The sequence below is a fragment of the Ixodes scapularis genome, unplaced genomic scaffold, assembly GCF_016920785.2.
Source record: "Ixodes scapularis isolate PalLabHiFi unplaced genomic scaffold, ASM1692078v2 PGA_scaffold3__209_contigs__length_174095766, whole genome shotgun sequence".
NCBI classification, from domain to species: Eukaryota; Metazoa; Arthropoda; class Arachnida; order Ixodida; family Ixodidae; genus Ixodes; species Ixodes scapularis.
This window is the reverse complement of record NW_024609868.1, coordinates 36,071,447-36,094,649: the sequence shown is the minus strand read 5'-3', so window position 1 is coordinate 36,094,649 and position 23,203 is coordinate 36,071,447. Positions and strand designations below refer to the sequence as shown.

At 44.6% G+C, this 23,203-nt stretch overlaps 1 protein-coding gene across 1 annotated transcript in view; it reads right to left on the bottom strand.

The window, feature by feature from the left end:
* LOC8028184 (band 7 protein AGAP004871) overlaps window positions 1-23,203 on the bottom strand; it is a 208,785-nt gene that overhangs the window by 118,181 nt on the left and 67,401 nt on the right. Inside the window, exon 2 of the mRNA XM_040216177.3 lies at window positions 20,237-20,407. Coding sequence (XP_040072111.1) covers window positions 20,237-20,291 — 55 coding nt within the window. The 5' untranslated portion in view covers window positions 20,292-20,407. The remainder of the gene's footprint in view (window positions 1-20,236; window positions 20,408-23,203) is intronic.

Sequence of the window (23,203 nt, the reverse complement as noted above, 5' to 3'; positions counted from 1 at the left end):
TGCGTTTTTCTCTTTGCTGTATGGCCGCATCTTGGCTCACAAGTATTGTGTGCGCCATGCCCGCCCATACGGAATGAATACCGGTGACTGCCGACTTAATTTTAGCGGCACAAATGGCGCTGATTTATTGCGGTGACTCCCGTCGTACACGAGCGGCAGAAACCAGACAGCCGACGTGTGTGAAACACGTTGAACAGATGCCTCGTGGCAGGAGTTTCCCCGGGAATTGAAATTAGGGGGTATATAGATTTGTAAAGGGGGGGGGGGGGGGGGGGGGGGGGGCATTGAGAATAGAGAGTCATTGCAAATTAAGGGGGTGCATTCAGAAAAACAAGGGGAGTGTATAGCTCCCCTAGTGTAGGGAAATCACTGCCTCGTGGCTCTCACTTGCGTGGCAGAACATCTTCCAAAACAATCCTCCATCTAAACGCAAGGCGGTGCATTTGTATCTCGCTTTCCCATACAGTTCCGATTCAAAACAGAGGACGAAAATACGCACATATCGCAATCTCACTCCCTCTAAAACGTCAATGAAACATTTATTCGCCGATTCAGCGGGCGGACGTTAAACTAGAGAAGGGTTGATATTTGAATACTTGAGAAAGAAGACACGTTGAGTACCCTGGCACGAGAACCTCGCTAAATCTCTAACGTCGTTTGTGTAGCATTGCAGTGTCATGTCACCTGTGGCATAAACAATCTCGGATGACCTTCCGAAAGAAAGACACCGGCGGCAGTCACTTCAAAAAAACCGTAGAAAGGGGGGGGGGGGGGGGGGCGTGTAGAAGGCGGGTTTTGAGTCGCAAAAACCAACTGTTTCATAAATGCCTGATAAAACTACATACGTTTATACGTTTACTGCGAATACTTATCACGTCTGCTTTTCTGATACTTTTTTTTTGCAGTAACTATAGTTCAAAAAACAGCACCAGCTATCAACTTGTTTTTCCATTAGTGGCTTTCGACAAAACAAGCGCTTATCCGATTACTTATATGGCGGCGTTTCCGAGTTAGTTTAAATGCGTAGAGTAGTAAATATTGAGTAAGTTAAATGAAATTACATCGCCAGACATACGGTGAAAGAGAAAACAATGCCATGACAGCGACGATCGACGAGGCGACGCTTCTCGACGCGACCTGTTGCTGTCTCGGGTCGATCGCCTGAGACGGACCACCGCCCGGATTATGGATCCTGCGTCGTGGTCACGGACGCCTCCCTCGGGTGTACCTAGATTTCAGAGTGTTTCCTACTACTCTGTTGGGGTCACGTGGTTAATGGGCCGCGTTTGCAACACGAGCAGCGAGTAGGTACCGAAAGCGTCGCCGCCTTTCCACGCGACTTCCCCCTGCTTCGCAACCACACAAAGCATGCGCCCTTCCGCCCCATCTGTGCCGTAGGCGTCCGCTATTAAATTTGCAAACGCTCTCTACGGTTTGACTTTCTCCCTCTCTTAAATCTAGGCTCTCTACCTTCCCTCTCCTCCCTCGTTTCCGCCAAGTGGCGTGTTCGAATCAACGAAAGGCCAAAGCTGTCTGAAATGGATCCCATTGATCCGTTCCAAGGGCGTTACTCGACGTGGCGATGGCTGTAGCGGTCATTACCGCTTAGAAAATTGTTTTCGCACTTTTTTTTTGTGCTAAATACTGCTTGTAATAAATACTGGACGTTCTTAACCTACGAAAGAGCATTGTCTTACTTTTTTTAATAAAGAATCGAATTTTAACAACAGCTAGCTCAGATTTCGCGTGCGTGATTTTATGGCTCGGCAACGCTATCCCTAAAACCGGCGTCACACTGCTCAGACGTCATACACAAAAGACGGTCTGCATATAAATTCGTATGCGAGTCACCTTGAGATCAGTGCTTCAAATGCCGCACCGCAATAAGTTCAAAAAGAAAACTTGGGCACGCGGCATTCGAACCATGGACATTGCGGTGACGCCTGTTGGCAGACTGTCTTTAGCATTGTGCACGAGCAGTCTGATCCCGGCTTAAAGCCGCAAACGCGCTGTCATACATCATGCAAAAAACACTCTGCGCACACTGTCGACCTCTAGAAAAATGATTTTTGATTTTTGATTGAAGACGTATTGACTTCTTGTTGACTCTGATTACTTTCTTTTGACTTTGACTTCCCAATGACATGGTTAACATAAAGTTAGTTGATTTTGTGTCAACCTTGTCATGATTTTTCTTTATCCTGAGTCAAAAGAAAAGCGGTTGAAATTTCTATTAACTCTACGTTGGCGGGTTCGAATCCCGACCGAGGTGCCCGCAATATGACGGAGGCTTATTGCGGAGAAGGCGCCGTGTAACCGAGCTTTCGGTTGCACGTCAAAAGATCCCCAGGTGGTCGAAATTAATCCTCAGTCCTCCGCTGGGGCGTGCCAGATGCCCATCGTAGGTTTGGCAGATAAAACCCCCAAATTTGACTTTAACTTTACGTTAAATTTTTTTGCTGACTTCCCGTTGACACTGTCATCAGAAAGACTGCGGACGTTCTGTTTGATTCGTGTTGAAAATGTTCAGTTGACTCTCTGTAGCCAGTGTCAATAGAAAAGCTACAAACTTTCTGTTGACTTTTATTGAACATAGTACATCTTGACTAGATGCCAGGCGTGTGAAAGACGCGCCCTGCCGTTCTTACTTTGTAGGTGGCTATAGTGACTTTATTGACCCTATTAAACTAGTCAACTAGAAAAAAAAAAACGAAATAACTGTTTGAAAGTAGAGCAACTGTCTTGTCTCCCATCCTCCGGAGGGGTGCTATGCAGAGAAGCGATAACATTTTTCTAGGAGCCGTTCTTATGAATGTACTCTTAGCGACTGCGGCCAATTATTATTAGTTGTATTTATGCTTTCTAGTAAAAGATAGAGCCCACGAACTTCGAAACACTGCTTTCTTTTTGACAAACTTCTGAAAAGGACTTTGGATACCTAGAACCTTAATAAGTGCTGAGGTGGTCAACGGCCAAATGATTACCATCAAAATGTAGGCAATATAAGGCTCTGGAATATAAAGGCCCGTTCACACTCTTGCGACCGAGTACGACTGAGAGAGACGAGATCTCTTAAAACTTAAATGTTTTTAGAATCAGGGAACACACTGGCATTGTGTCGCCATCTATGCGGTGACCCTGGAACTGCATTTCACAAGAGCGAAGGTTTTGCGGGATTTCCGAGGTCAAATGTGCGTAATACCCATAGAAAGGCTCGTTTATAACATTGACAAAAGTTTTTCGAGCCAAAAAAGAAAGGATAATGCGCAAGAAATAAAAAAAAAAAAAAAAAAATGTCGGGCCGCCGAGTTTACACTGCTTCCCAATAGATGGCGCCAGTGTGTTCTCTGGTTTAAGAAGTTTTAAGGAACCCAGGTTTAAGAGGTCGCAAGAGTGTGAACGGGCCTTAAAGGCCCGTTCACACTCTTGCGACCGAGTACGACTGAGAGAGACGAGATCTTTTAGAACTTCTTAAACGTTTTTAGAACGAGGGAACACACTGGCATTGTGGCGCCATCTATGCGGTGACCCTGGAACTGCCTTTCACAAGAGCGAAGGTTTTGCGGGATTTCTGAGGTCAAATGTGCGTAATACCCATAGCAAGGCTCGTTTATGACATTGACAAAAGTTTTTCGAGCCAAAAAAAAGGATAATGCGCGAGAAATAAAAAAAAAATATGCCGGACCGCCGAGTTTACACTGCTTCCCAATAGATGGCGCCAGTGTGTTCTCTGGTTTAATAAGTTTTAAGGAACTCAGGTTTAAGAGGTCGCAACAGTGTGAATGGGCCTTAAGGCTTATGTGTTGAGTGCTTTATGGTATTTGTGTTAGTTTCTGATGTGTATTTGTGGGATGTATGTTGAGTGTTCAAATACCACAAAAACACCATTCCCTAACAAAATAAAAAAAAACATTTTTTTTTTTTTCGGTAGCCTTGTGATGCAGAGTGGAAAGCCGTAGGAAGGCCTCCAAAACTTTGTTGAATAAATAGCTAAGGTGTAAATCCTGTTTGTTTTTTTTTTTGAACGGCTGTAGCTCTTCAATTGAAAAGCTACAAAAAACATAATGTAGGCGACGGACAGTCTGTTGACTTCCTATTGAAAAGGTGGGTCAATATTTAAAAGAAAAACAAAAACGTTAGAGAAAGTCAGATGAAAAGCTGTTGACATTTTATATCTTCTGATGACTTCTTTCAACAGCCTTTCAACAAAAAAGCACAACATTTTTTGTAAGGGGTAAGGCGTGTTTCTTTCTTGTAGGTGGTCCATTCGCATTGGTCATAGATAAAAGGTCTGCGGATATGTTTGAAGCACACGTACGTATGAAGTAAACTTGCTTCAAACACGCGTTAGGCGTCTCCTCCGTAAATCTGTTATCATGTCTGTAGCAAACACAGCATCTTTTCTGGCATGATACGCAGGTGGAGAGAAAAACATTGCTCCAAGACAATGGAGGAGATAGCGGATGTAAAAGTGGGGTGAATTAGCCTTTCGACATTTACACCTGCATTCTCAACGTGCTCCATCGGCAACGTGCGCTTCAAAGACGCCAGTCACTCCAACACAAAATAAAAAAATAAAAAAAAAACTTTCAGCCTTTCCACTTTGGTGAAGAAGGAAGACCAGCGGAGCTGTTCAATGGTGGGAATGAAGAAGATACGAGGACAAAGAAGAAAGTAATGGCCGGCTGCAAGTCGGCAAGCCAGAGTGGAAAGGCTGCCGGCATCTGTGAGCGACGGCGCCAACCAGATGCGTGGCTTGCCGCCGTCGCTCATAGATGGCGGTGGGTGTCCAGAGTTCGGTGTCTTCATTTCTTTGCGGGGGACACGATCTTGGGGGAAACTAGCCCTTCACAGCTCCGCTGTAAAATTGGTAACGTGCAGAACATGCGTCGGACTACTTGCCTCCGAAACATACACAAAAAAAAAAGTTGGAGCTACAGCGTTTATCGATTGACTACTTTCCAACAGTGCGATATGTATAACCTGATGCAACGTGAAATATGCTGGAGAAGCTCCTCCGTATCTTATGCAGGAGCATCTACTGCGTAAGATCTCCAGCACGTGCTTGTTGCTTTCCGTCGTGCTTAAATTGGCTTCGCTTGCGCCGAAGTGTTACGAATGGTAGAAAGCTTGCTCCGGAGGCGGAGATTCTACTGAATAGCTTATGTCGCAACAGACTGCAGTAAAAGTAGTTAAACATTTTCCTTTCTATCCCTCGAGCGCGTTACGCTTGCCCAGCGCCGGCTTCGGAACTACTGCTCTGCATTCGGGGTCGCCCATCCGGTTATAATGGTGCTGCGTAAATGACGCTGTACGTAATGACGAATTTGATTGTTGGCGTTGCATATTTACATAAATATGCCCCCCCCCTCCCCTGAAGCCATGTGTTACTAATCGCGGGAAGAACAGCGGTCATCAAGTCAAGCTACGTGTTGTTGCGATAGTTTTTGTTTTTCTGTTGTTTCATCCATTCGTACATGGACGCAAGGAAAAGCGTCACTGGAACGACCTTGCCCGGGAGCCATTAAACGCGCGTCTTCGTTACTTATTCAAGGACGCTCATCGTGGGCCCAATGAGTGCTTTGCATATTCGAGTGGAAAGCAAAGCATTTGCCGCGTGCTTTTCGGTGAGGCTATACTCGCTTGCTCAATAAGGTGGATATCTTAGCACTCCCCTTTGGGAGTAAGACCCATCGAACGGGACTAAATTGAGAAGAGAAGGGGGGGGGGGGGGGGAGAGAGAGGAGTTAAAACGAAAGGTGACAAATCAAGGAATGGAGGGCTAAAGAAGAGATGGATAAAGCAAAAAAAAAAAAGATGATTAAGAAAATTAAGAAAAATCGTTCAATTTAGAAAGAAATATGATAGTAAAATCGATATATCGAGAAAGGGAGAGACTGTAAGTGGTGAATAATAATAGTGAAAAAGCAATATTACTTTAGAAAATGTCAAAATAGAAACTTGCAGAGTTACAGTGTTTGTTTGTTTTTTTTGTCTTTTTTTTTTTTTTCCGCGGACATTTTAAATGTCATTTTTTTCTGGAGACCTCTTCGCTAACCCGACTCTTCGCGTGCAGCACATTCTTTAAAACCTGAGGTCGGAAAACTTTTTAAAATTCCCCTAAAACAGGATACCCGTTTTTTACGATCGCTTTAAAAACCTTCAAAACAATAGCCTAAAAAAAAAAAAAAAAAGTCGAATCAACTCGTGTTATTCACTCTGAGCGTGCCCATCGAGCATGCGCTGGTTTTGCTGATTCTGCAAATACGTTTATTGTGAAGGCCTTTAAATGCTCGTAAAATATAAGACTGTTGATGAAAAAGGTATCAGTTTTGAGGTTGAGAATAAACGAGAGAACGAAAATAACCCCCCAAAAACTGGAAAACAAAAACTAGAGAAGTAACTTCTTTTTTTTTTTTTTTTCAACGCAGGGCGAACGACTTCGCGTATCTCGTCCGAAAGGTCGATAAAAAAAAAACCACACAAAACTTTGAAAAAAAATATATATATATCTTTGGGTGCCGGAAGACAAACGCGAAGAAGCCAAGTTGGAAAAACGTAGCCGGCAACGCTATGATCGATCTCGCGTTCTTGTCAGGTTTCACGAAACACGCTTGAAAGGTGTTGACCGCTGAGCTTGGTTGGATACAAAAGTGAACACGCGCGTGCTGAAACGACAATTCAAAGTATGATTTAAAAACGAAGGGGAAAAACAAAAAGCAATGAGATTACTTCTGTAGTCGTTTTCAGGTGATGTTGTTTCTCTGAAGACGGCAACCAAAGCGGAGAATCGAAATTCAATTTACAAACCGCCTCCCTTAGAAGGTAATGTCCTCTCCCATTTAAGCCGAGGTAGGACTGAAGAATTGTCTTTCTACACTTTTTTAAGAAGCAGCAAACTTCGTGGAGGCTATTAAACCCTGAGTCGATAATTCCGAGCTTCTCTTTTCTTTCTTTTTGCTTCATTCAACCCTGCTGACAAGCTACGGTAAGAAATGGCGTGCCCCGTTATTACAAAAAGAATAAGACAACAAAAAAAAATAGAAAATTAAATATCGTTTTTTTTTCCTATTTTTTGACATTATCGATCGATTTTTTAGAGGAGCCTAGTTCAACGAACGCCTTTTATTTCTGTCTCCAAAACAAGAAAGAAGATAATGAGTCGAAATTTTACAATGCATATTTTGCTTGCTTGTGCCTCGTGCGAGGCCGCATCGAGCGTTCCAAGAGGCTTCGCCGCACGACAGCAATGTCGTGCGGCGACGCCGAAGAATTGACTGAAAGCGTTGCGTTCGGGGTCTGCTGTCATTCCCGTACTTAAGCGCTCCTCAAAAACAAAAACAAAACAAACGAATAAAATCAGAACAAATCGCTACATGTCGCGTGACTTGCAAAATTGACCGTGGCGACTCTCTGAAAATCTGTTGGCTACGTACGTCCTCTGACAGGGTGCCGCAGTCACGTTTCCCTACCATTGAAGTCTTTCTATTCTTTCCGCGAATCTTTTTTACTGTCTGTCGACAAGTAAAAGAGTGATCTCCATATTTTAACTGATCATGACAAAAAAAAAGAAAGTCACTGCTTGTAGGTTTGAATTTGGTGGGTCGTATGTTGTTCCAGTTTGTATGTCTGCCTCCGTGCAAGTGGGTGTATTTCATGTGTGTATATGCGTATCTGTAGGCTTAAGCACGCGTACGAGTATTTACACGCGTGTTCGTTAAATGCATGTGTGTGTGTCCACTTACGAATCTCAATAACGTGTTTGAGATTCGTCTGTATTTTAAATGTCTGTATTTTAAATGTGCATATGAGAACGTGCGCGGTAAATGTGTGTACATGTTTGTATTCAAGCGCCCGTTTGTGCGTACGTACTATTTCGTGTGCGTGAATCAGTGTGCATATTTAATGGTGCATTTGTCCTTGCACAGTTGTGGATAATGTAAGCTGAAACGACTCAGCGAACGATTGAAATCTGGACCGTTGGAGGTGTTTCGACGGAAGAAGCTCAACTATCAACAAGAAATAGCATGCGGCGACCACCGTCTATCTTACACAGCCTGTTCCTTTCCCACATGCCAGGAGCCTTTCGAAATGTCGCTCTTTTACTCTTTGTCACCACCACCAGGCGCTTCTCGCCGCCTTTATAATCTGCACGAGTAGTCCTTGGACCAGTCAAATCCTTCTTCCGTTGTTCTAATACGCAAAAGTATTCATAACTGGAAACGCGCCCGGTAGCAGCAAGCGCGCAGCAACGATGCGTAGTTTTACTACTTTTTCAGGCATAACCATACTGAGTAAGATAACTCACTGTAATATAGTAGGCATGACGTCTTTCATTACAACTTCTCGCGTCGGGGCAGCACCACATATTTTTTTCGTCGAAACTCGGTCGCTTCAGAATACTTTTGTCCACGACTGTACCTGCACATCCGTGAAGATTCAGACACATACGCACCCATGTGTACGTGAGCATTCGTTAATATCTGCATGATCATGTGTTAGCATGTACGTTCGAGTACAGGCAGTCACGTGCACACTGCACCCCCCCCCCCCCCCCCCCCTTTCACCTCCCTTAAAGCCGTGGTCACACTGCTTATAGATCACACAAACGACTTCTCGGCTTTCTTCTAAGCTACGCTGTCGACAGGCTCTTGAGCACTTGGTCTTCACGTGACATTGTCATATGCCTTTCGCACAAAACAGTTGTTCATGTCCTGCAAGCAACCTGAGTTATGATGGAGCACTAGAACGAGAAGGGGTCATAAAATCATGTAGAGCTTTTAACTCTTCGCGTGTCTCTATGTTGATATGGTTGCGCTCGTGTGTTGTTGTCTCTACGCGTCAGAGTGCGTATTCTTCGCCGGCATGCGCATGTGTACGTTCGTGCGTCTATTCATCAGTGTGGAGTTGGACCCGTTCGTGTGTGTGCGCGCTGCCGCGCGTATCCATGCGTTGAAGGTGGTTGCCCCGGTAAGTGAATGCGTGTGACTACAAAAAGTACTCTGTTTTCCTTACTTCTTTTTTGCGTGCTTACACTAATGTTTTTTTTTGTTTTTGTTTTTTGTTTTTTGAAAGAGGATTAGTTTGTCGAGGGCGTAACTGGAGAACCACCCATCCTAATGAAATTTGCGCTCCAAGAGTCCTCGAAAGCTTTGCCGGATGAACGCCACAAATGGCAGACGACTTACGCAAGCAAAAGCGGACACCTCCCCCTCGACAAGCGGGGTTAATGAAAGAGACGAAGAGGAAATAAAAAACAAAACACACTAGCACCGCCGCCAGCCGAGGGCGTTTGAGTGGTCAGCGCAAATTTCATTATGTGCAAAGCGTGTAGTGAAAGGATATAGAACTATATTGTTGGACCCGAAACATTTTCTCTTTCCCTTTTTGGTTTTGTTTTTGTGCTTGAATATGTGTGTGTAAGTGAATGTCCTAAGTTTTTTTTTTTCTTTTTGGTTCGGATTTTAGAAGAGTTTTTGTGCAGTGCGGTACAGTGAGCACGAATATAATATCGGCGTTTTTAGTTTTTTTACCTCTCTCTCTCTCTTCTTTCTCGTACTCTTTCTCAGTCTCACTATCACACTTTTAGTATAGCTGCAGAGTCGGAGGATATCTAATCTGACTGCCTGAGTTAATGACCCGGATATTCAGGTTCCATCCACCACTACTGGTTTAGCATAACACCAGTGGTGGTTTAGCACAACATAATTAAGTGTTTAGCATAGCAAAACAACAGCAGCCACTCGTTTGTGCGAACTGACTCACGTGCTCTGAATTTCTAGCAAATTACATTAAAAAAACTTTGCTTTCTACCTATTTTTTCTTCTTTACGATGCCTGGTAAGCCGTGTGCTTACCAGGCGTAGCAGTAGCCCGGTAAGGCTACTGCTATGCAAAAATTTTTGCGCTAGAAGTGTCCTTGTACTTTTCTTACGTCCTGTTGATTAAAGAAGAACGCTTGTATTGTAAGGGACCCGCATACGCAGAACTGTATAAATCAGATCTAAAGAATCCGAAACCAAACTGCGAGATATGTATCCAGTACTATGACTTCCACTGTAGTATCTCTGAAGTAAAGCTGAAATTCGGTTGGAAACCCCTCCAACAAAAATAAGAATGCCTTCGTTTTTTGTTTTTTTTAATTTTTATTACGGTAAGATTGGTCTGGAGATATAAAATATATCATGGCCCCAAATTATGTTACTCGTAGAATGAAAAACGTAACGAGAGTTTATTTGCAAAAAACTGAAGGTAAAGAATAACATCTATATATCTTTTTTTTTTTTTTTTCAAACAATCAATGATTGGAAAAAGCTTCCTGAACCATTTGTGGATCTTCCCACTGTTCATTTTTCTTTTTAGGAACTTTTGTTAGTGTAGTTTGTTTGGAACGTTTCCTTTTGAGTGTTTTTCTTGTTCAATTTCATAATTTATTGTCTGCTGTTGTTTTTGTGCTTTATAACGATTTCTGCCCCCCCCCCCCCCCCCCCCCCCGCGCTAAAGTACCTACATCGCCCCTCTGCGATTTAGGTACAAATAAAAAATAGACAAATAAAAACAAAAATGTCGTCTTCCATAACGAAACAATAAAAAATAAAATTTTATCTAAGGAGTAAGCAATTTTTTTTTTATATTTATGAAAATTAATTGAATGGCATTTTTTACACTGAACGACACATTACACAAACGAGAAATCAACGCTTATTTTAATGTTTTTTAAACAGATTATTGAGAAACACAAACGTTTACTATCTCGACTGGCACCCCAGATGAAACCTTGTTATCGCACAGGTGATTTTCAAGAGAGTTTTATTTGTCAAAGAAACACAGAAGAAACAATTGCCTGTACGTGCTGTTTGCGTCACGCTGTGTACTCTTCTAACTCCCGTTCCACCGTAAATTTGACAGCTCACAAGCGCTCGAGAACAGTCCAGTGCACAGACGTCTCATCTCGGAAGGTTTGCAAGAGTCTCTCACCTGTCGTAGCAGTATCGAAATCAATCGGTCTCTGAATTAAATCCGAATCGATGTTGAATCAATCTCCAAAAAAACAAACCACGCGGGTTTTATAACCCGACGCAAATATTGTTTTTCGTTTTTGGGGGAAAGGGGAAAAGAAGCAAACAAGAAGAATAATTGCATTGCGTGGTTGTTTGGACGCTGGGAGGTAGTCAGCCCCAACGGGACTCCAGTATCTCCCCTATAGATGAGAAATTGAGTAAGCGCAGTACAACTCCTGGCTTACATGGGGGCTTTTAAGGTGCATCACGAAGTTCGGATGCACGCTGCATGCCGGTGCGATGCTCATCCAGATTGAAACTGGCCGGGATGGGGATTAAACCCAGGGACCTCTTTGTCCCGTAGCGCAAGCTTTCGTTCCAAGTGCTCCAAGCCTGCAATGCGTTAAAACACTCCCCCCCCCCCCTCACACACACACACACACGTACACACGCACTCACACACACAGAAACGAAAAAAAAAGCATTGTTGTTACGCTCCTATTTACTTTATCGTAAAACTATCCTTGTTCTGTTTCCCAATAATAAAACGGAAGAAGCACAACGGAAAAACAGCGGCGAACTAATGTGGTGGGCCTGATAGTGACAGGGCACAAGGGAAGAGCAATTGGGGAACGTGGAAGGGGAAGCGTGGCGTTCTTCGTCTCTTGCTCGAGTGCTCATCAAATGGCGTCCGCCTGCGAAGGGACGCCCATTAAAAGCGGTCGAAACCCTTCCTCCCCATCTGTCTGACTCAGTTCATTTCTTTTGTCTCCCTGGGTTCGTGATCGTTCTTCTCCTTTCGCTGTGGCCTCCCTCTTAGGTTTTGTGTTGACTTCGATCAAACAAAGAAATGGGGAAGGGCAACTCCTTTTTGGGGAAGGAAAAGAAGGGAAAACAAATGCGTTCCGTCTTTACCAAAAGCGAACGGCACACAGTTTGGGAATCTGACGTCTTTTAGACACTTCGCAGCGAGGGGGGAAGGGGGGAAAGGGGGGGGGGGGGGGTGGGGGGGGGGGGGGGGGAGAATGAAACGTTTGAACAAAACGAAACTGGAAGCTCTACGTAGGAGGGCGGAGAGTCACTGTCAACAGTCGGAAAGTAAAACGGACTAACAACAAGAAAAAAGGTATTCGTTCCTTTCGCTTTTATTGTTGAAGTAGAGCGCAGAGGTTACAGACTTATGAGCGCGTCACGGGCTCTTAAACGGCCTTAATATTAAAGGCCTTCAGAAGTCGACCAATCAGCTCGGGATTCTAACCTTGCGCGTGCAACTCGACATGTACTGGTTCGACGATTCTTTATAGGCTTTCGATTTGAATGGCGTTGAAAGGTTCGTGAATGAAGTGATTGGTTCACATAATCATAAAACGCAAAATACACGGGACAAAATTGGAGAAACACAGGACAGGTACTTCGCACTACCAAGTAATTGTTGATGCAAAAAAGTTTACTTGCGTTTTTTGTGAGCTTTCGTTGCCTATTTTTATTTAGGAGCGCAAAGATCATTTCATGACTTACCCAATGGTGGTGTTTCAATATGTGATTGGCAATGAAACGTTACACCACGTTCATTTTTCTTTTTTTTTGAAACTTTGTTGATGTGTTGCCAATGTTTTTTGGAGCTACCTCGAACGAGAGCCAATGGGAGCCTCGTTCCTTGATGACGCGTGCCAGCCAATGAAAGCATATTGCACCAGAAATTGGCTTCACTTCGCTTCACTGGGAAAGGGGAGTTTAGGTGCCTTTTTCCCCACATTTGGCGCGGTTCCAAAGCTGATAACGTCGGTTTCCTCCATAAGGCAATTAATAGATTCGCATAAAAAAAAAAAAAAAAAATCTTTTATTTTAGATTTCCGTACTCACCCTCCTTTCCTTTTAGTGGAAAAGGTGAGAACATGCATATGTAAAGCAAACTTAAAAAATCCTTCACCTGTATTATTTTCTTAACTGTGTTTGGGAGAATATTGTTGAAGATGTATAAAAAGCCTTCAAAGGCATTGTCCTCCCTAATCGTGGAAAGGATTAAAGAAAGCTCAGACGAACAAAATCTCTCACTAGAAACTTGGGACAAAAAAGATTTATTCCAGGAAATTTCGAATCTAAATTGGCATAAAAAAAATGCATCGATTAAACACAAAGAACACGAACAAAACTAGGCCACTCCTTTTAAAGCTTCTCGACGGAAGAGACAATGCTAAAATTCTGAGCAGTCACTGCCTTTGAAAGGGTTCTATATTTATTATGTTTTTTTTACCGACGAGTTCAAATGTTTTTAATTTTTTTTCTAGTTGTTCGAAATGATGATAAGAAAGTTGAATCACATAATATTTTTGTCTTTGTCCGAAGTCCAATGTCTTTTGTGCGCTCGTCTTTCTTACATGACACCTCCCGAGTAATGTGGAGGTTCTGTAGTGTAGGAGGCCATTTTTTAGACGGAGAATAAATTGAGCTTAATGTAGTGAACTCCTTCCTTAACCATGTGTGTGCCTGTGAGTGTGTGTGTGTGGGGGGGGGGGGCGGGAAGGATGGGGCGGGGGGGGGGGGGGGGGGGGTGAGGAGGATGACGACAGAATTTGAGATAGAGTTTTTACCGACCGGAAAAAAAAAACTATGAAGCCTGGAGGAAGATTGGTTTTGCGTTATCATTACGCCAAGAAATACTCTTGCCGAGCGGGAAAAAAAACGAGGTTCCAAGCAAGAAAAAAAATTAAACAAAAAAAGGTCAAGAAGATATCGCTGCTTTTATATTAATGTTTCCTTGGGGAGGTGTCCCGTGCCTACGATCTTTTTTTTTTTTTTTTTCTACAGTTTTGAACCGTTGAAGGGATACAAATAAGAAAAGAAATGCAAAGAAGAAACGAAGCGGATAAAAAAAAAAATCCTTAATTACTGTCCCAGCGGTTGGCGCGACTGCTCTATCTCTAATGTCAGGAAGGCACCAGCTGCTGCTTCAAACCGATAAGACGTGCGCCATCATTTACCTTTTTACACTTTCGTTAGCCCATCTATTCCAGCTTTTCCCTAAAATAGCAACTGTCTCTCGTATTGTAAATGCACCCACGTAATCACTCCCACAATATCGATACAAGCCAATTCTCGAGGCTTTTGTCGTGTATCACCAACGAATTCACTCGAATGCCGGGCCAACTGTCGAGAGCGTGCCAGCGAGAAGTAAAAACACGCTGGACGTTAAGCGCCGTTCACACACTTGCAACCGAGTAGGACCGAGAGAGACAAGAGCGGTTTTTAAGCCTCTTGCGACGGCGGAGGAGCGGATGCGCTGCTGCGGAGCAGGTCCTCTGCCGTTGCAAGAGGCTTAAGAACCGGTCGTGTCTTCCTTCGTCCTATTCGGTTGCAAATGTGTGGACAGCGCTTTAACGCTCACACCGCGACAGGTCAATCTGCCCTTGAGATACGGCGACACTGGTTCAAGGAAGCAAGCCTTCGGTCGTCATTTCTTGCCTTCCTTAATGCAAAAAATAATTAAAATTCTATTCTATGCGGCTTAGCTCTCTTCTGAAACGAAACTCGTTGGCTGGAAGCTGAACTGGTGATGGATTGGTCTTGTCATTTCACGTCCAGTGTGTCGAACAATTTGAGGCTTGGCTGACTTCGCTTCGAGACGAGAATCTGGACCAGATGTGCTCGGGGAACCAGTGCTCAAAACGGACACCGGAAAAATTGCGCGTATATGTCTAGATATGACTGCGCTACTTCGTTTGATGGGAACCATTCAGCTTCGAAACCATGAGATAAATCTGAAAACATTCGGTGGTTGCATGGCCACCGCCTCCATGTGAGCCCAAACAAGGGCGAGTCCAAACAAAGGCAGTGCTAAAAGGAACATCGCCCCCCCCCCCCCCCCCCCTGCATACAGACTCATGGGCGCCAACTCGGTGGCTTGCGAGTCGCTAACCATCCTAAGGGTGGTGTTCACTCCAAGGCCGGATTTTGCGGCACAGGTCACCGGTATTGTTGCCCGGGCTTGGCGTATGCTGGGTTTTGTCGGACTAGAGACGAAATTCTGCGAGCCAGCTGCCCTTCGTACTTTATACACTGCAATGGTGCTACCATCTCACGAGTACTGCTGCTCCGTGTGGTTCCAAGCTCAGCAGCACTTGATCGATCGCATCGACAGCGTCCAGCAAAAGGAATCTCGGACTATTTTCTTTAGAGTGGGAGGTAATTCCTTCGGGCGGGACACCGCCTACAACGACCGGTTGAAGGCACTTAGGTGGCGTCCCCTTCCTCGCAAACGTTGAGTGTAAGGCCTTAGTCGAGTGTACCGAGTGCGACTGGCATGCCGAGTCCTGGATGGTTCTCTGGCTGGCTCGTACCTTACCACAGTTGTGCCAGCCGGGAGAAGAACCGGACAACCCGAATAAATGCGGGGCAGAACAGCGCGCCACAGTACTTCGGCGCTCCCAGCAGCTATTATAGTGTTTTTGTCACGACCCCTGAATGTGCGGATCCCCCTGCCAACTGACAAAACGGAGTCAAACGAGCAGTGTTTACAAAGTGTATGGGCTTCACTAGCATCCTCGTAATCAACACTACCCTTCCCCCCCCCCCCCCCCCCAAACTTTTAACAGTGGTTACGTCTTTTAAGTGTCGCTAGTTCGATTACGTTATCGTTTTCCGCAGGTGGTGGCGGGCTGGCAGGCGCGCTACGTAAGGGTTCTCACCTATCTGTCCAGTCTCGCACCCCACCACCTGCGCCCTTCTACGTACAAAAGAAATTAATATTGTTACTATTAGTATTATTATGAAGATGATGATGGTGATAATGGTCGTGCAAAGTGTTGCTCTAACGGCCGAGTCCCACTGTAGCGACAAACAGAAACAACCGACACCGACAAGTCGCAAGAACGTGCAGCAAGCACTCCAAGGTATCTTTGGTACCTCTGACCGCGGGAAGGTGGCGTCGGGGGGTCGCGGCGGCGCATCCTCATAGGAAAAGCTTTAATCGGGGAGACGGAGGGCGAGGTGCCCGAGGGAACGAGACTCGGGTACTCTGCGCGAGGGACCGCCAACGCTCGCGCCGCTGGTAATTTCTTGTTTATGTCGTAGCTAGTCCAGTGCAGGAGACACTACAACGAAATATCACTGGTGCCAGTCTGACGCCTCGGATAGGATGCTCAGTGTCCGCTTTGAAGGGTTAGACCGTTGCTGTCATTAACGGCGGTCGCGGGTGGTTCTCGCCAGTGGCTGGTCTGTAGAGATCATATGGCCGACGAGGGATTTAAGCTGATTGACTAGTTCCTCGATGAGACAGAGAGACAGAGAGAGAGGAAGAGAGAGAGAGAGGGCTGCAAATGTCTAAAGGGAGGAACGAGAGAAGGAATGGCGCTTGGCTTGAGAATTTGGAGGAGTCGAGACTGTCCTCCAAGTTGGGAGTTTGAATATCTCTAACAATGCAAATAAATCTGCATAGCTGAAGAAACGTAGCGAGTCGGCCCATCACTCGGCAACGTGCCTGTCACCAAGCCCCAGACGGTCGCGCTGAGGTTGTTCCTCCGTCATCACCGGGAGGAACAACCTAACTCACCTACCCTTAGATATGTATGTCAACTCCCCACAGTACTCCACGCGTGTTGTCCGAGCTTCACATCACAGCCCGTTTAGATAACGCGCCAATCACGCAGGTGCGTTTTCGCCCTCAAGCTGTTTGTTAAACAAAAGGAAAAGGGGGTGGGGGGAGGGGTTAAGTGCGAATAACACGTAAAATGGTTACGACTTCAAGAGTTTTTCATTCTTCTGAGTTAGCGCTGTTTGTGCTACAAACTGGTTGCCGGCATAAAAATAGTGTTCGACAAGGAGGGGAGTATTTCTATAACACTGCATGGCAGTTTGCTGAGGCACTTGTTACGTACAAAACGTCAGCGTCAGCTTGCAAACAAGAATTCGCTGGAAAATATTGAATTATATTGACAATATTGATCAGAGCTCGCTTAATTAGTGCTTTTAGAGTTCCAAGGAAGTGGCCACGTAACTAGGTTGTGGCGTCGTCAACTTCTACCGACAGCCGGTGTGACTCTTCAATCTTGAACAGTCGTGTATAATTATGAGGAGTATTCCGCAAATATGTGTTTACAAAGTAGATGAAGCGAGATGTTTTTGGCCTTTGCACCTGATGGCGGAACAATTGGTGTTTCAAAACTTGTTTTATTATAGTGTATTCCAACACGCTCATTCATGCTGTCCTTGATCCTCTTTGTATTCGGCAAGCGTCCTCCCTTCAAACGCATAAATTAACTATTCAAACGTATTTTTACCACCAGCATCAAATTTGTTTATGTAATTAACCCTCAATTAATTTTGTTGCCATCTATCTTGCCCGTACCAGTGTTTTCCAAGTTACGGGATGATAACTGCCTAATGTGTAATATCCATTTTTGTGCATCATTACAAAGGCATAACCTGTTCACGAGTACAAACAATACACAAGTGAATGAATGAATGTTTACACAGAAATTTTCCGCTTTCACAATAAATTAGTACCAGAATGAAAACAAAAATAAAACGTAGATATCAGCGCACAGTGCCGCACGAAGGCACCGTTTACCCCTGCTTATTCAGTATTGTTTTCAGTCAAGAAACTTCCGATGAAGTATCATCACGCAAATAAGTTTCTTTCCTTGTTTTATACCTGTTTATCGGGAAAGTTTGATGCCTAGAAACTTGGCGTCATAGATGTGACGCAATAATAAAATTCAGCGGACGGAACGCGAACAAAACGTGAAGCTTCATAGCATCGCAAATTGATTTCGGCATAGTCACAAACACTCTGCTATGCTATGGTATTAAAACGGCAGCTTGGGCTAGTTGGTTCAATATTACGTTAAAGTTACCGAAACTACACGAGCATCATAAGAAATGGGACAAAAACGGGCACCCTGTTTTTGTCCCCTTTCCTATTGTTCCTGTGTAGTTTCGGCACTTGGAACGTAATATTCTATCGTACACTTCATATTATCAGTTAGCTTATCTCTCAGGCTTATCGTACAAACGAGAGTCAAGTAAATCTAAATACTTTTTTCCTTCGATACGACATAGCTTGAAACAGCAAAGCTGCGATCGCCTCGCTAATACATCATACAAACGACTGTCTGTAGACATCTGAGGCATGTTTCATTCGCGTATAACGCTCCTCTCACAATAGGGAGTTTTAGGGAATCGTTTTGCACATCCGATGCGGTACGATAGGGCCTATGGTACGAACTACGCATGGGCTACAACAAAAGACCCGCACATGCTCGGCTCGTTTTGTTTTGTTATTTTAATTTTTTTTTTTTCTGTCTTTGAAGTACGTAAACAAATCTTAGTGGACAGAATGGTGTCCGCTCTTTAGGACGCTGAGACCGTACGGCTGTTGTATTCGTCTCCACCAGTGGGCTATATGGCGCATTGAGAAAACAGGTATAAAACCACCGGAAGTAAGCTGCTCGTCCCGGAAGTGAGCTCAAACAGCATCCGGGGCGTTGGATGTGTTCCCGCCATTTCAAGACAGAGTTATTATAATGTACGCTAGAGGTTCAAGAGGCGCTAGTGTGCTGACGCAAATTGAAGCAGACAGCAACCAGTCCGAAATTGACTTCCGGTAATGCATTTCTATGGGAAAAAGTGAGTGCATTTTCTCTCTGCGCTCGATCATAAGAGCAAATATTCCGAATAATTCATACGTACTAGGTAGCTTGGAACATTTCTCAGTCAGGCCGACGAAATAATTGGTCAGTTACGGTGTTTTTCTTTCAAATTCATCGCATTAAAAACGGTGCTAAAACAGCTTCGTACGTGTATTTATGTGCACTGTCGGACACTGTTAGCGCGAACACGGCGTCGGCGCTTTTCAGCGTGGGGGATATACGTGCCAAACGAACGAAGAACATCTGGAAATTAAGAAAGACGGCAAGAACTACGCAGTAACACCGGATCAGTAACTACACGTGCATATACGATCAAAATTGATTGAAGGCCACGTAATCTATTCCTATTTTAAATAAGTAAGTACCGTTTTATTCTTTCTGCTCTGAGCGAAGCTGCTTGTTCTACGTTCAAAATATCACTCGCACGCTCGAAATCTTTGAGAACAAGTGCCCGATAAAAGCTGCCCGGCAGAGAAAGCAATACGAAGAGACAACTTTTATAACCCACGAACTTTATTCTCTACGTTTTGAATGTTTTTATCCGCTCATGCACGACGGGGTCATTTTTATATAGTGACCGGACTGGCATATTATCAATATATAAGCGTCACCGGATTGCTGGCAAGCCTTGAACACACTCTACATTCCTTTCGATTGTAATTTTGCTTCGAATCGTTGCTTGTTTTTACAGACCTGCTGCGGAACACACGTTTGGGACTGAAATGTAGCGAAGTTAAACATCGGTCACTGATGAAGAAAAATGCGCTAACTAAAGCAATTACACTTTTACAGTGTTAATCAAGGTACATATTATTCGGTACAACCCAAATAACCAAAGTGTTCCGTGTTATTTTCCGGCGAAGAGACAAAATGCACGCGCGCTTTCCCATAGGAATACACAGGAAGACTGGAAAAGTAGACTGGTTGCTGTCTGCTTCAATTTGCGTCACGGAAGTCGCATAGACACTAGCGCCAGTTGAACCTCTAGCGTACATTATAATAACTCTATGTTTCAAGAGGGGCTGCCTGTTGCGCAGCAGCGCATGCAAACCCGAGAAGTCTCCTGGGAACGTCATTCTATATGGACATTCTGAGATTCTAGTTTGAGATTTTCGAGATTTACTTCAACGTCCACCCACCCAAGACACAAGAAGGTATGGACCAAAGCATATACTGAATGCACTAGGAACCCAGCGGACGCCCGACTTCCGGGACAAGCATCGAACTTCCGGACACTTCACTTGCGCCAAACTCGAAGAGCAGCTAAGCGCCATCTAGCCCCCTATAGTAGAAATTAGTGGGCGATTGAAGAAGACTGATACAATACCCCATGTCATCGACAAAACTTTTTAACACGATGACCGATGATTTACGATCATTCTAGAAAAGGGCTTCTGGCCGGAACCGATTTCGGCTTTCGTGCGTGCTGCGTGTGTTTTGATTTCTTTCTGAAGCGATGAACGCGCGCCTGCAAGACAATAGATATCGCACGTTGAACTGGGGATTTGTAAAAGCTGGAACGGAGGATATGCGTTGGCTTTTGAGAGTTTTCCTAGAAAAAATAAAAAGAAGAGAGGATGTTTTCACTCACTCATAACATTGTAGCCGGTGCGGTAGGCCGTCTGGGCCGAGCCGTCCTTATCCATCGGGACGGCCCTGGAACTGAGCCGCTCGGTCCTCGCCGGAGTTTCGAAAGTTTCGAACGCGCTGCTGCAGCCCACGGGAATCGCCGAAGCTTCCGCGACCTCGCCGCTCGGGATCACTGGAGAATGGGGGGGAGAGAGAATGGTCCCTTCAGCACGCAGTCAGGGTGCGTTCAGTGCGCATCCCGTATACGCATAATGAACACCCAGTGCACACTCAGTGGGAACTCGGGGCAGATTCAGCGTGCAGTTTGAATACACTCGGTGGACACCAATGGCACACTCGGGGGATAAAACACACTCAATACGCACTCCGTATACAACCAGTGGAAACCGCTGTGTGAGATGAATATAGATGAGTACAAACAGGACGGCGAATGCTGCGACGGGATCGACCAGATGAAGTCTTATTGTGGCGCGCCCGAGTAGCCTTAGCCGACAGCGTCTACACCGCCCAGACGGCAAAACAAAAAAAAATGTCTTGTTCCCATGGCCCCAGGGTGCGCGATCTCTTCGTTCTCATGCTTAGAGTGTATCTGACCATTACAGACGCTGGCTTGAACACTGCGCCGGAGGTTTCTCCTCCTCAACGCGTTCAAACAACTGTTATGGACGCCCTAAGGGACGAAACTGTGGTCACTGACTAAGCAGTCTATAAGCAACACGCGTAGTGAAAGTGCCACGTTCTACGTGACTTGGAGCACCCCCCCCCCCCCCTCCAAAAAAAAAAAAAAAACTTAGAAAAACAAGCACGTATCTTATAGAGAAGCATGGGAAACCGGGCCCGCGACAGGCTGCCATTAGCCACATATCGAGGAGCCATCTGGTAGAGCCACTTGAAACCTAGGCGAGGAGATGAGTTTGTCTGGTATCTGCGATGCGCGTGGTGTTCACGCTTACACTCGGTACACACTGTATATAAGCTGTACCATCTGTATACACTCAATGAATACTAAGAGAACGTAACAGTCAGTGCGCACTTCTATACATCATGAACACTCAGCGCACATTCTTTACACCGTCAGTGCACACTAAAAATGTGGACTCAAGATTGACAGGGGGCATTGCATTTCCGCCATAACAACCACATTATAAAACAAAAATGAGTAAAAAGATAGCAACAGCGCGTTTTCCTCCCTTCTACTGACGCGCCCCCAAGCGGACACGAGAAGATAGGAGGAACAAGACTTGTAGGTTTAGAAAGAGTTATATACGTAAAAACAGGGGACGGGACAACACATCTTTCAACTTTCAACAGTCAGACGGGAGGAAAGGTTCGCCCTCCCGCTTCATTCTCTACGGGTTTCGTTTTTCAAGCACGTCAGGCCAGTTTTCTTAATAAACGTTGTTGACTTGATCAAGCTTTAGCGGCAGCGAATTCAACCTGTAACTTTGTCTCCCGGTCCAAACATGTAGAACATGTCGGTTGCATCGACGTTTTTACCGCTAATTTTGTCAAACGAGCAAACGAAGCCTTCTAGAAACAGCGAAGTTTCGGAGCAGTGCTAGCAGCGACGTACACTGGGCTAAGATGGCCACCTCTGGATTACGGAACGACGTGACGACGTTGATGACGTTATGGAAATCGCGGAAACGGCGTCCAAGACAAGCAGGTTTTTCTGAAGGACGCCTGCGTGTCTTCTGTCTTGCGTTCGGTTCTGTTTCCTGGCGCAGAGTGTCAACCGACAATCAACGGATTGTCGCTTTTTGTCGACAATCAATGAATTGTGCTCACAAAATATTACTACACGCGCTATTTCAAAATTACATCCACCAAGCAGGAACAACTAAGACACACAAACAGATTTCACATTCCGAGAATATATACCAACTACGGTAAAAGGTTCAGGAAGTATGATGTACCAACTTATTTTAATAATTTCCCTGCTAGTTCACTTAATCTACCATCCTTAGTACAAGTGTAAAAAGAAATGCGTAAATGGAGTAGCACGCCAAATGATCAATAGATAGTTCTCAGACTCGTGCCTTTTGATGTCCCTGAGGTTTTATGAGTACCAGAGTGGTGTTACTGTCCTTTTTCACGCCTGAAGTTACCTTTATTGCTATTCCCTTCACGCCTGTTTTGTATTCACATGCTTTTAAGCGCGAGGGTTGTCTGTTCTTTGTTCCTTGTGGTCTTGCGAAATCTATGTGAATTATTATTGTGTAAAAATATATAATTCAGTTTAATGTTTACTGGCCTAACTTTTATGGTTGTGTACTAGTTTATGCTTGTTTCCATTCTACTTTATTTGGAGTCCTACATAACGAGGACCTTTATCAGTAGAACCGGTTTATGTTTGTGTAAGGTCAGTACCTCAGATATTTTTTTTAAATTTATGCTGGACTGTGTACTGACACACAAGCACGCAAGTGCCTTTTTGAAACTTGAAACTTTTATACGCGCACAGCAGATCTTCGTGACTGTACGCCGTAGTCGAAACCTCCAGCTGCTACGGTGAAGACCTCGCGTCGGGCACGAAACCGTTCGCCATGTTTGTAAGCGTAGCTGGGCTGCTTACTATTGGCTAGGAGCAAGAGCTGAAGCTCGTTTCTCATTGGTTGTTGATTCGTGTGTTTGCGTGCGGTTGCGTGTCTGTGTACACATCACGCACAGTTGTCGTTGAAGTCGCAGCGGTTGCATTCGTTCGTAGGCATAGTGGTCGCTCCGAACGCAGCTGTGTGAACGGGCCTTGAGAATCCCAGTGAAAACCTTGAAGCTCTTAATCTTATGAAATTAGAGAATGAAAATAAGGTAAACAATAAAAAATATATGAATTTAAAAGAAAACCATGAAACATTACAAGAAAGCCATGAAAAATTAACAGAAAACTATGAAAAAACGAAAAGTTGTACGCAATATGTCGATAAATTTGAGCTAGTCTCTGAAAAAATACTCTTTTTAACACTTGGGG